This window comes from Anopheles aquasalis, chromosome 3 (assembly GCF_943734665.1).
Source record: "Anopheles aquasalis chromosome 3, idAnoAquaMG_Q_19, whole genome shotgun sequence".
Lineage (NCBI taxonomy): Eukaryota > Metazoa > Arthropoda > Insecta > Diptera > Culicidae > Anopheles > Anopheles aquasalis.
The window spans coordinates 33054096-33066781 of NC_064878.1; the positions used below are offsets into that span (position 1 = coordinate 33054096).

The 12686-nt window shown below is 42.2% G+C and overlaps 4 protein-coding genes across 6 annotated transcripts; 2 read left to right on the forward strand and 2 right to left on the reverse strand.

Moving 5' to 3' along the window:
• Positions 1 to 169: 169 nt before the first annotated feature.
• On the reverse strand, positions 170 to 3412 carry LOC126577208 (stAR-related lipid transfer protein 7, mitochondrial). 3 transcript variants are annotated; one of them, XR_007608327.1, is made up of 6 exons: positions 2875 to 3412; positions 2290 to 2629; positions 2053 to 2219; positions 1517 to 1985; positions 1164 to 1249; positions 734 to 873 (listed from the first exon to the last, which is right to left on the reverse strand). XR_007608327.1 is itself a non-coding variant. In XM_050238665.1 (6 exons), the coding sequence occupies exons 1-5, from the start codon at positions 3103 to 3105 to the stop codon at positions 1211 to 1213; spliced, it is 1260 nt and encodes a 419-aa protein (XP_050094622.1). In that variant the 5' UTR covers positions 3106 to 3412; the 3' UTR covers positions 734 to 873; positions 1164 to 1210. The 3 variants fall into 3 exon arrangements, 2 of the variants coding, with proteins under 2 accessions (XP_050094621.1, XP_050094622.1); XM_050238665.1 differs by having other exon boundaries at positions 1164 to 1263; XM_050238664.1 differs by lacking the exon at positions 1164 to 1249 and having other exon boundaries at positions 170 to 873; positions 2875 to 3411.
• Positions 3413 to 3839: 427 nt separating this feature from the next.
• LOC126574978 (high mobility group protein 20A) lies at positions 3840 to 5023 on the forward strand. Its single transcript, XM_050235431.1, has 2 exons — positions 3840 to 4190; positions 4257 to 5023. Exons 1-2 carry the CDS (start codon positions 3932 to 3934, stop codon positions 5000 to 5002), a joined length of 1005 nt encoding a protein of 334 aa, XP_050091388.1. The 5' UTR covers positions 3840 to 3931; the 3' UTR covers positions 5003 to 5023.
• Positions 5024 to 5126: 103 nt separating this feature from the next.
• On the reverse strand, positions 5127 to 5669 carry LOC126574980 (ATP synthase membrane subunit K, mitochondrial-like). Its single transcript, XM_050235433.1, has 3 exons — positions 5510 to 5669; positions 5350 to 5431; positions 5127 to 5273 (listed from the first exon to the last, which is right to left on the reverse strand). Exons 2-3 carry the CDS (start codon positions 5428 to 5430, stop codon positions 5202 to 5204), a joined length of 153 nt encoding a protein of 50 aa, XP_050091390.1. The 5' UTR covers position 5431; positions 5510 to 5669; the 3' UTR covers positions 5127 to 5201.
• A 3794-nt stretch (positions 5670 to 9463) lies between these two features.
• LOC126574979 (peritrophin-1-like) lies at positions 9464 to 10357 on the forward strand. Its single transcript, XM_050235432.1, has one exon. It carries the CDS (start codon positions 9560 to 9562, stop codon positions 10160 to 10162), a length of 603 nt encoding a protein of 200 aa, XP_050091389.1. The 5' UTR covers positions 9464 to 9559; the 3' UTR covers positions 10163 to 10357.
• The last annotated feature ends 2329 nt before the right edge of the window (positions 10358 to 12686 follow it).

The window sequence follows — 12686 nt, forward strand, 5'->3', positions numbered from 1 at the left end:
AAAAAAATCCTGAACAATTTCGTTCCGGCACATCCTGTTGTACACAAAAAGAGAGAAAGAAAGATTGGGACATTCATAAGACTCGTACTACGAAGCTAGATACCGTTAAAGATGAAGCTATCATAAATATACCTCTTTATCATAATACCTCTTTCGGATAGCGTGGTATAATATAAAATCCTAGCATTGCTGAAACTTATTTTACTTAGAGTAACGCTTAACAAGGTTAAGGGTACGTGGTGATTGATACATGTTTTTTTTTTTTTATAATAATCGTAAACGGTATAACGTCTCTATGCTGCTCCTGGTTTTGCTGGTGCAAAAATATGTGTTGAATTTTAACAAAACTGACCATCAAGCCAGAGAAAACTGAACAAAACAATATACAAAACGTACGGTTTAAGTCTAATGTTGCATTGATCCTGCATTCGCTTAACTCTACTTAGTGAGCTGTTTTGATTTGTTTAGCTACAGGCCACCTAACGCGTGTATTAACAATCGAACTTGAGGTACTTAATCACTGTAAAACTACTATCCCTATTAGGCTGAAGTATCTACGCAATTGTATTGTAACAACTTGCTCACCCTTTGGTTTACTTTACCAAGTTATCGTAATTTTTATATCCTAACCAGGTAGTAGCACCATTGCAGCAGTAGCGGTTTCTTTGAATCAGACGAAATAGATATAAGAATAAAGGTAACTCCACCATGATGATTTTTGCGGCGTATTGTTGTCCTCTATGGATGTATCGGGGGATTCGCATAGTGCAGCATCACTTGATTTGGAAGTATCTGCCGTTAGCTCCCGCTTCGACATGATCGCTAATGGAGCCCTCTCACCTACGGCTTTCGTGTTCATCGTTTTGGCATAGACTAAACAAAGCGAAAAATAAAATATTGTTAGTAAAGGAAAAGAACGATTTACGCAATCAATTGTCACGTGTGAAAAACAACAAATGTATACCGGAAACGCTTGAAATAATTCGCACAGTGTAGTATACTTGAGCTATTCGTATGATTCGTTAAATTTCATTAACCGCATTATTCGCGTAAAAAACTATTTGGCCATTAATTCTAAATTAAGGGAAACATGTCCATTGAAATCCCTTTCATCGAGGGTTCCAGAGTCCCGCAAAGAAAATATAATCATGATGAGGCACTACCTTGGATAGTTAAAATCGTTTGAATAGGCTAGCATAAGCGTAGGTGTCTACTTAATTTTGAACAGTATATAGCGCCAAAATTTTAACTTTTTTTCAACCACTTTGCATGCAGTCAGAGAGATGATCGTAAATGGAACATACGTACAACAAACCGATGAAGATCACGGGTCCATCAGCAGCATGTGTGATACGGACGAAAGGAATGAGAGGAAAAGAGAGAAGAAAAACGCAAAGTCGTACATATTCAACTGAAGATAATGGCGGCAGGAGAAGGTGGACCAAGTGGAATGGGTGTTGGAGTGATAGGCCGGTACAATTCAACATACGTCGTACAAGCAGCATGGAGAACGTACCTTTTTGTAGACTAGACTCTTCTTCCTTTTGAGCTTCACTGAAATCTTCCACACTGTAGCCGAGCAGAGTGTCTGGTGGGTACTCGAATCCGGGATCCTTATGCTTATCCCAGAACTCAATTATGCGCGTCTCGTTCTGCTTCTTTGCCTTGGCATAGTTCAGCGTGGCCTGGTGCAACTGATGTAGAAATTCGGGCATCTGTTTCTTCGCCACCCACGTGGTTATGTACTTCGGAATCGAAAGACCCGGATTGTCGAAGTAAGTCAGCACAAACGATACGCCCGGTTTATTGAAGCTGCTTGTCGGCTTAATGACCATGTAACTCCAGTACTCGTGCACACGCTGGGTGTGCGGCTTAGCAGGACACTTTGGATGTTCGATGCTCTTGTTGACGATCATGATCACGCGCCGCTGGCGATCGACAAAATAGCGTCGGTTGTACACGTAATCACGATTTGCGAACAATTTCTGTTTGAAAACAAAGGTGTGGGATGTAAAAAGGGTGGTCAATGTTTTGTGTTGTCTCGATGCATACCGGCCATAAAGCTTCCCAGTAAATAACGTGGCTGTTCGACCCTTTGGACGTATCTTCATCAATGACCTCCAGGTTCACGGCTGTATTGTCCCACTTTTTGCGATATTCCACGTCGATCTGCACATGCAAGAAATCTTCGGCCGTTACATCCGGGTATTCTACGTAAACTGGTGACGCAAAAAAAAACAATCAGATGCATTGATTTGGTTCCGTTCGACGAGATGGCAACTTTCTCACCTTTATATGCGTACAGGCCTGGCTTCACCTCTTGGCGCCAGGTTATCATGCGTGGCTGCTCGATATAAGGTTCCCAAACGGTGTAAGCATTTCGCTCGACGGATAACATCTCCGTCACGTTCTTCGGACAACAGCAATAGCTGACACCGTCCACCCTACTGTCGATCAGTTTCCTTTTTTCGCACCTCCGGCAGTAGATCGTTTCCTTTTGCAGGCGCTCTAGAAACTGAAAGTCATCCATGTGCTCCTGCACCGATTCCAGGTCGATTCTTTCCCGCTCCCAGTCGAACGACAGCAGGGTGGCGGATGATAGTAAAAATCCTTTAGCATGTCGTTGTACCTATATTGCGTAGAAAAGAAACAGGGCTAAGATTAAACCGGAGTCTCAACAGTCCACCCCGTTCGTTTATCGAAAGCAAATTCCCCTCAATCTAAAAATAAGCGAATTCACGTCGCATCTATCAAATGAACAACAAGATTGAGGGGGATTAGTGTTATCATTACTGTTTTTGCGAAAACTAGCCGACCGTCGTCACGTTGGGACTTCGTTATGTAAAAGCTTTTTGGCAACCAAGGCACACCTACCTGGCCACGGACTCGCCGCAGTAGTTCACGGAGTGCTCGTTCTTCCCAAATTTTAGCATAATGCGTAAGGATCTGCTGACTTCGGCGAAGCTGCTGGGCAACGACGAATTCACACTGCCTTGCCCATAGGCGCAATATGCTGGTGGACTTGTCCTTAACATTCTTTCGCAGGTATCTGTTCAATTTGCGCATGGCGAGAGAGTTCAGTGCTAGCTTGAGCGCCATGGGCATGGATTTGCGCCGTGAAGCGTGATCGTTTTCACTATAATCCGAATGATTACTTCTGCTTTCACTGTTCCAAATCGGCCGATCTACCGATTCATCTTAGCGCCCAGCCAGAAAACACTTGCCTTCGCACGAACATCCTTTGTTTGCCCGTGTAGTTGAAGATTGTAGGGCAATCACAATTTGCCCGGTTTGTTAGGTCAAACGGCGCGGTTTGTTCGATTTAATTTATACTTCAGGAGAGTGCACTGAATTATCTCGAGTGATGCAACTCGCGAGCCGCAAATCGATTTTGGTGAAACCAAAGTGTATGTAGCAAACAGGTGAAGTCAGCCATTTGACATACGCCCCTAACGTCAAATAACTGTCAACACCAAACCAGCGTGCGTTTGATTCCGGTAAAGTTTAATGGTTTTATCAGGCATATTATGTACTTTTGCCTGTTTAAATGATACATTTCCCAATTTTAGATCAAACGAGCAATTTCTTGAACTTTCTTTACAGATTTCTTACTCCTCAAATCGAAAACAGCATCTCTGATTCCAACCAAAAGCCTTCAGGACCTGTCAGTTTCGTGCCTCTATTTTTATAATCTTCGCCAGGGATTTTGTTCGGGATGACTTCACCTGTTTCTTATAGACACTTTGGTTTTACTTCGATTTTGACAGAAAGTTTTTTTGTTTTGGAAAGCTGCTTTTCCTACAGCGCGCAGCTCACTAGGTCGTAGTTTTGGTGTCCGGGTTGAGGTTAGAAATTGTATTAAAGTGGTTAGAAGAAATAGATTTAACGAGTCTACGGACATTTCAAAGTCTTTCTGAACGACAAATTATCAATGGATAATGAAAACAATACTAATCCAGCTGCCTGCAGTACGGAAAATCCTGAGCCGAAAATGGAAACGGCTCTGAAGACGGCAGATCAGACGGAGGAAAATAATGCAGCTCCAAAAACAGAAACCGCTTCGGAAGTTGGTGGTGGTGGGACATCCAGCGAAGTTAAGCCTAAACCGCCACCCCAAAAGAGTGCGCCGATGAAACGAAAGCGCAAGAAACCACCAAAGGATGCTAACGCACCGAAACATCCATTAACTGGTACGTTATTTTACTTGTGTGATAACACTATTTTTTTAACAATAATCCAATCCCTATTGGTTAAAGGGTATGTGCGTTACATGAACGATCATCGAGACGCGGTCCGGCAGAAACATCCAAACCTATCTCATATGGACGTGACGAAACTCATGGCTGAAGATTGGTCCAAGCTACCAGAGGATAAAAAGAAACCATACCTAGAGGCGGCAGAAGCAGATAAAGAACGTTACAATAAGGAAATTCAAGAGTACAAACTGACAAAACCGCAAAACGCACAACCAAAACCGGATGATGCGACGACAGCAACTGGTTCCAAAGAAAATCCTGTACTACAGCCCCCTCCACCGGTGGTAGCGCCGTACGTGAATGGGCGACCGGAGCAGAAAGTGATTCGTCGGGGTGATTACGATATACCTATTTTCACGGAAGACTTCCTCGACCATAACAAAGTCATCGAGTCCGAGCTGCGTACATTACGCAAATCGAACATTGACTACGAGCAACAAAACTCGGTGCTTGAGAAACATGTGGAAAACATGGAGAATGGCATACAGAAGCTAGACAGTGAATCGTGCGCTTTAGATGCACGAAATGCGGTTTTGGAGAGTTATTTGGAAAAACTGAAAACCTCCCTTGCCACCGCATTTCAGGGTTTCCCACTCGGAGGCGAATGTCGCGGGGCGTCGCTTGAAAACATCGATCAGTATTTAGCAGATTTGCATCAGATGGCTGACTCTAGCACGCAGGGCCATACGTTGAACAAAGCGAAAGACATTATCCGTAAGCTGGATTTACAAAAACTCGAACTGTAAAATCACTAACAGGATGCAGCACAACATAAACAAAGCGTTTTGCTTGGGGCTAGATCGACATTCTTTCCACCTCGAAAACGCGTAGACTTTTTCTGATCGCGATTGAGAAACACACATCTTGTACTAGATTTTACTCAGCGTCATGTATTTCCACTGCGTTGGCCTCACAGAGCGCTTGCTGCAACCATCGGAACACTGTCTACTTCTTGCTGGGTTTCAGTGAAAAATACAAGATCAGCAGGCCGATCGATGCATAGGTGGCCTTGGCAACCTGGAAAGGGAACAGAATGAATGTAAGAGGTGGGTGCGTTTCTGGCAGGCTCCCGGCCCAGTTACCGACGACGTACATTCGCTCGGCCTCGCATGGTCTCCCCGTTGAAGTAGCGGGAGAGTCCGGTAAGTTTGCTTTCATCACCACCGCCGGCCATTCTGAAATCAAAACCAAGGAACGCGGTTGATCAAAAGTAGAATCACGCTATCCACTGCACGCTGTTGTGCGTAACATACTTGGAGGTTTTTGCAAGATAAATCGGAACCGCCGAATATAAGCAAACTATCGAACTCGTTGCGTAAGGATCCGGGAGGAAAAATGTAGAATTTCACTGCGCGTGAGGTGACAGACGTGTATTAAGGCCGTCCACACGCTACGATTTGCAAGCGCGGATCCTACTCCCTGTGCTTATGGTTTTGGAACAAAAAGAAATTAAGAAAATGTAACATTTAAAAAGAATCTTATTTCGTAATTTAAGACATGCATACTTGCATTCTAAAATATTGTTCTAGAAATGTTCCTCGGTAAAATCCAAATATCTACATCGCTCAACCGATTCGATGAATTTAAGGGTTAACTATTTTGAATTTTAGCGGTTAAATAACCGGTGGAACCGGGAACTCCAGGAACGACGGGAAAATGTCAGAAACGCTTAATCAAATGGTGCTGCGCGGGAGGAGCTCTGGTTTCTTTGGTGGTCTGGATTCTTACTGTTGGTCAATGTATTTCCATATTATTGAAACGTTATTCGGTAACCTGCGATAGGAGCGGTGAAAGGATCCTATATGGCAGAGCCATATCGCCTGTTGTTTGATAAAATCGTCTTGTGGTACGCGCCTTGTGGTCTGATGAAATTGGTAATGTTTTGCTTGACGAGGCGCTGCTTACTGGCGGCACGGTCGCTGGCGGATTCGATTCTATCGAATGCACTTTTAAAGTTAACTTTAGTTACTATAGTCGCGAACATAAGATGTAAGAATAAGCATTGTAAATTATTATACCACTATTCAATTGTATGTTCAAAACATGCCTAAATACCTTGATTATTGGACTAAATTCACGCGTTCTTCAATCATGTTTGTTCTAAATAAATTCTACCCTTGTACTTTTGACTGTTAACAAGAAAATTGCGTTATTCGGGTGATGAGATGCAATGCATGGCAATACTTACAAACAACATTCTCTAAGCCAATGCTAATGCAAGAATGCGAGCAGTAACCAATGCTGCATTCGTATCGAAACGCGCATCGAAATTGTTCTATTTCTTGATGTCTGTTGCTCGATGGATGATTTCGCATTGCTAACCGATTGACTCGCAACAATCTGTCTGGATTGCTTCGGATCGATAGGCCACTAAAAAAATTATCAATAATTCCGGCAAAACAATAACCAAAACGAGACTCCTGTCTTGTTGAATCCAACACCACTAGTCACATCGTCACATTTATTTTATATTTTCTACAGATTTATTTTCTATCGGTGTGGTTCAATCCTACTATCAGAAGTACCGGAATATACTAACATTTTCCCAATGAATTCGCCACAGAAACTTTTGTTTCGCTTTTAGTGTACCCTCAAAGTCCTATTCTGTTTGTTGTTTCCTCTGGCGTCTAAATCACCGATAAAACTACTTTTGTTCTGGATTGCTTTCGCTATAAACTGATAGATAATTTTGTTCGCTAGAGGGCCCGTAGGTTATGACGAATGGTGTTTTTTTGATACTGATAAGCAATCTTATCCATACAAACATTACCTTGCATCGTCTAGAATTCAATGCACTCCCCCATATCTGCAACAGATGATAGCAGTGATAATATTTTCAAAATGTTTGGTCTTTCTTTGGAGCTTACTGCAGACCCATGCATAATAATGTGACGATAAAATGCTATCTTTAGCCTTTAGTTCCATTGTCTATAGATGGTGCCTATAGACGAAGGACACGCTTGTCGAGCGTAAGGTCCAACCCTGATGGTGACATGGCTAGCCGTCTGTGTCGCATGTAGTTTCTGAAGAGAACTCTAGAACAATTAACGTTCCATCTGGTTGCTTCCAGCTTGTTCGGGTGGTGCCGTGGTGTCGAAGTACCCGAAAGTACCCGTGGCCAGTGCCTGACGGTGACACGGACAGAAAGTTTAGCTAGGATTATTCAATTATTAAAATTACAGTCAACTTGTCCTTGGGAGTTGGGAGATATTACGAATGGCGCAACACTAGAGTGGCACACTCATGAGCCAAAATGCCACCCAAAGACACCGTAGCTTGGACGATGTAACGAAGAATCGGATGCTTTTATCCACCAGCAGCATAGAATTGACTTCCGGAATGGTTTCGGTGTTCATAAATTTCTGGGAGGAGAAAGTTTAAACATAACACCCGGTGCAGACTGTGGATGCTGTGCACCAAATGAATGTTTAAATGTTTTATTCAGCGCTCATAGAGTTCTTTACCTGAACTATTTCCTCATTCATGGCGATTGTCGCAGAAAGTCGTGAATTGCGCGCTCTGCAGATGCCGTACAAACCGTTTAACCAGTTTAAGCATGATTCGACGAAACCTGCTAGACTGTATAAGTGTTCCATGTGGCCCTGATAAACGTCGATTATATTGTGTTTAAAGTACTCCCGTTTGTCCGATAAGATTACGACTTAATTCCCTGATTCTCGGTGCAATTCTTCAGCATAATCTTATTTGCTGCTATAAATACATTTCAGTGATTCGGCATGATTCACCATTAAACTGATTACAAGCGATTATAAATAAAGCCGCGTGAGAATGACTATAAGAAACCTTAAACAGTTACCGAGAATTGTACGTAATAATTGTATTATACGCATATTATGTTGTGCTTGATGATTGGTGGTTTTACTGCAATCACAGTAGTGTTCGTAAAATTAAATGCATGGAACATTTTTTCTGGCTGTTACTTGACAATGCGGCCCGCATGCTAATGACTGCGAGGAGTACTTTATCTGTTATGAGGGATCGTCAATTCGGATGTTCTGCACTCTGCGTCTCTACTGGGATTTCGTCTATGAAAGATGCGATTTCACCGAGAAGGTAAAGTTTATCCTTGGTTGTGGTCAATGGTCCAATGCATACTTATTCATGTATTTGATTAAATCAAACGAACGATTACATCAATTACTAGTTTTTTTTTTATATATTCCAGGTATTTTTCTTTCCAGGAATTCTGTTTGGAAAGAACTTCTCATCTTTTGAAGCATTCACAACTACCCATTTTTTTATACTTTCATAAAGAGTGAGATGCAAATAATTGTTTAATCAATTATTCAAGTTGTATTCAGAAGGAGAAAGAAATAACATGCAGCGGGGAGGATAATATTTCCCATCGTAAATTTTGTAAATAGTTTTTACCCCGTCTTACATTATGCCATCGATCGTTATCATGTTGAAAAATCAGTTTATTATGTCGGTTAATCCGATTTTTGCCGTTTTTTAGCCAGAGCTAAATCGAACGGATCAATTGTTGTCTATAATGAATGTTAAAACCTTTGCTTCAAAGCGTTCGAAACACGTTTTCACCTTTTTTTGTGTCGTTATATTATTCATAACATGCTTCAACAATCAAACGCTTCAGTTCAGAAACGTTCAGTAGATGTTCTCTTCAAATGGAAGAAGGTTATTGAACATCCCCGCAAAAAATGGACTTTTCAGGAACAGAACTCGACAATTTCAACCCGAGGAACATACATGTTATAGTTAATATTATGAATAGTCACTTATTGCGTTCTAAAGGTATTTGTTTGTACTTTAAAATGATATAACATACAGGGCAGAGAGGCTTCATCCTGATATGTGGCGCCACCTTGTTACCAGAATCGTAAGTTTCAATGCACAGACCTTATAACATGTCTTCTACTATGACACACTTGTGAATCATCTTTGTTGGTCCAAATGAATAAAGCGCGGTTTCATCATTCAGGAAATTGGTGCAGAAGTATCGCATTCAATAACAGCTAGGCGCCGTAGCAAAAAAATCTCGAGTCACTTCCTTACCTGAGTAATACCAATCGACCCGGTCAAGCGTAAGATTAGGCAAAAAGATTAGGGCGATAAGGCGAGATTAATGGCTAGTCGTTCCCGTCGGATGTAAGTCTGCGCCATGTGGTAATTAGGGATGATAATAAAATGGGTGTCAAATAGGCCAATTGTGTATTTTTGATAAGCAGGAATTGAATAAAAGGTCAGTGGCGATCGAAACACGAGCCAAATTGATCCCAACCATCAACGGAAGTGTTACACTTACCCACATACCCTACAGAAAAATGGTCCAACTTACGGTATCAAAGCGCGTTGCTCTTCCGGTGTTGCTTACCATAGCAGGCTTGGCCTTTGGAGCACTGGCCCAAGAAGCTTGCGACGGCGTTCCGGATGGCTATTTTGTGCAAAATAAGAACGACTGCAAGGCCTACTATTATTGCCGCAATGGAACAGCTCAGTTGAACAAGTGCCCGGGCGATTTCTACTTTAACGAACTGAAACAGGTCTGCGACTACCGGGACAAAGTGAGTTGCCACGTGTGCCAACAACAGACCGGATTGCAGGTTCTACCTCATCCCGAAAAGTGTGAGGAATTCATCGTATGCTCGGAGGGCTACTCGACCGTTGGACACTGCAGCGAGGGCTATCTGTTTGATAGCCAGCGTTCAGCCTGCCATCCGGCTGCACGCGTTAAGTGCAACACCGTACGATGTCCGCAGCAGGACAATCCCAATGAAATCGTCTATCTGCCGAGTGTACAGCGCTGTGACGAGTATTTCATCTGTCAGTCGGGTATGCCCGTACAAACGTTCTGCGCCCCCGGATTGTACTGGGATCGCATCAACCAGCGGTGTGATTTGTCACAAAACGTTTCCTGCACTCTGTGATTTCGTTCGTTCATTCTATTGTGAGCACTAGAATAAGCAACTGTAAAAATGAAAAGTTTTTCATTCTTCACCGAAAGTGTAAAAATGGATTTAGTACTCTGGTGCGCACGGTACGGCACACCAATAGGATAATTGTTCTCATACAAATGGCGAAAAACTAGAAATAAAAAGTAACAATACAAAGGACAAACGCAATATTTGCTTCCAGTGTGTTTTTGTGCTCAGCGAACGCACTAAAGCGTGTTTTGGGCATTCTGCTAGGGTTTTGAATTTGTATAGTATCCGATACGCAAACAAATCGTCCACAGCAAGTCGAATCGCATGGATGGACAATGAAAGTCCACGGTACGGCTAAATGCACCGTAATCCTATCATATGTTCGTCGCCTCACGAATGTGCTATTAATCCGCAATCACTTTTGAATCATACTCCGATAAGCGGGCTTTGGAACAGTATGTTTAGTTGAATTCCTCTGAAACAGCCCTCCACTACCAATCCGAAACGGATAGTGAGGAAGGGATGACATGCTAACGTATTGTAACAAAAGATCGTGCTGAAAGCGTGTAGAAACGGTGCATATAAATACTGTACAGGTACTGTAGAACCTATATTTCAAGATTTGAAGCTCCATAATAATTTTAATGAGCTGTTTTTGTACAGCCAAACACTAGACTTAGATCATTACTCTCAAGATCTGCGTTGTTTAAAGCTAGCAATTGATTGGATATGGCGAGAACTGGTCAACAGAAGCGGTACTGTGTTTCATCAGGACAACGCATAGTAACACGTGTCTGTAAAGGCTTGTCAAAAACTCTGAGGAATGTTTCAATGCAGAAACTATTTAATTTTTATGATCTCTTTTGCGCATTGAGGGGCATAGTGAAGTGATCACAAAAAAGCCAGCAAATTATTCAACAAAATAATTCATATTTGATGTACATCGGACAGTGGGAAGTATTTTAAATAATGATTTAAACTGCACCAAAAAATAATGAATTGTTTTCTCCCTGACCCAATATAGGGGCCGCTCTTGTGTACATGGTGCGAAAGAATTTAAATTGCCGTGCTTGAAGTATACGTAGCTCGAGTGAGTGTAAATGTGTTGGCAAGTACCTGAGATACGACACATCTAAAAAGCTGCCACCACACATCCGTACTGATTCCCGACTGCGTCGTCGGTAATATTGTATTTTCATGCAAGTCTTAGACAGTTTCTACACACAGCCAAAATTTGGCGGCTAAAGTCAAAAAAAGAGAACTTCATTTTTCCAACATTTTGGAAAAAATAATGGCAGATGGAGACAAATTTACATCTACGGTACGGCCTACACTGGAGTGCAGCATTATGTGTCTCCCGATCAGCTTAAAGCATATTATATTTTAAAAAAAGCTGTTTGCAGGTGTGTTAAAGTTATTTCGCGATGATTCTGTAGTTTTTCTGAAGTTCTTCTTTTCAAGCGTCCCTACACACACCATTATTTTTTTTATATGGAGCTTTTGACTTTTGCCGACAATTTTGACTTTAGCCGCCAAATTTTGGCTGTGTGTAGAAACTGTCTTAAAGACTACCCAGCGAGAAAATGAGTCGAAGCTCAGATCGTTAATTCATTTTCTAATGTTAAGGCTAGCTGCGTTCACGCTCTGCAGAACTCTGTTTGTGGTTCACGAGCCCCTCGCGGCTGCACCGCAAGGATACACAATAGAACACGCACACAGGGGCATATGTAGCTACAGATGCTTAAAGAATAAAGTCACATGAAAAGAAAGCCTGAAGTACAATAACTACCAGCCCATTAATCCATCTCCACCTCTCTCGACTAACACATTTTCAGTTGCATGCACTTCTTGAACAGGTGCATTTATTCAGGTCAGGTGTAGGCCTTAACAGGTACAGCATACAGACTGTCGTGATAAAAACAAATACTTGCTTCTTGAAAGGTGAGTCGGCGCAGTAGCCTGGTAGCATCTCGGCAAGGGGAAATGTTTACATCAAGTTCTAGATCTCGAGCGTGATGAGACTGTAGACTTCGGCTCCATCGGCAGCATCCAATCGGTTCAGTAACGTTTAGATCATTGTGTCGCACAGAAGGCATTTTCATGCATAAGTACTCGGTTCCGAATTTACGCTCCGTTAGCAAGTATCTTATGATGAATGCATAATCGCCATCGCGAACATCCAACAGTTGGCGTGGCAAATAAAGTATCACAGCGGTACGGGGGTAAAGTGGTATGCCACTGTTTTGAGTTTGACCATAGCACCTATAACTATCGCTGGCAATCTTAAAGTTATTCATCACGGCTCTTTACACTGTTTTACTTGCTCGGCACACAATGCACCATTTTTTCGCTACTGGGGACACGAAATGCAGGTAATGCCACGAATACAATAACCATGTATTGTTAAACGGCGCACAAGTGTCATCCTTACCAGTATGCGGCAGTAGCATGTAGACCATTGTTATTAGAAGCACGAGACAATATTATCTTGTTTTCTTTTTATAATCCATTCTCCCGGACGGACGGC

What these genes read in the sequence shown, in the direction of transcription:
- LOC126577208 (XM_050238664.1), bottom strand. Translation starts at nt 3,105, where the DNA reads ATGCCCATGGCGCTCAAGCTAGCACTGAACTCTCTCGCCATGCGCAAA. An exon ending in TGCGGCGAGTCCGTGGCCAG is followed by an intron (nt 2,630 to 2,874) that starts GTAGGTGTGCCT and finishes TACGCAATATAG; the next exon opens with GTACAACGACATGCTAAAGG. An exon ending in ACTGGGAAGCTTTATGGCCG is followed by an intron (nt 1,986 to 2,052) that starts GTATGCATCGAG and finishes GTTTTCAAACAG; the next exon opens with AAATTGTTCGCAAATCGTGA.
- LOC126574978 (XM_050235431.1), top strand. Translation starts at nt 3,932, where the DNA reads ATGGATAATGAAAACAATACTAATCCAGCTGCCTGCAGTACGGAAAAT. An exon ending in ACCGAAACATCCATTAACTG is followed by an intron (nt 4,191 to 4,256) that starts GTACGTTATTTT and finishes TATTGGTTAAAG; the next exon opens with GGTATGTGCGTTACATGAAC.
- LOC126574980 (XM_050235433.1), bottom strand. Translation starts at nt 5,430, where the DNA reads ATGGCCGGCGGTGGTGATGAAAGCAAACTTACCGGACTCTCCCGCTAC. An exon ending in CCATGCGAGGCCGAGCGAAT is followed by an intron (nt 5,274 to 5,349) that starts GTACGTCGTCGG and finishes TTCCCTTTCCAG; the next exon opens with GTTGCCAAGGCCACCTATGC.
- LOC126574979 (XM_050235432.1), top strand. Translation starts at nt 9,560, where the DNA reads ATGGTCCAACTTACGGTATCAAAGCGCGTTGCTCTTCCGGTGTTGCTT.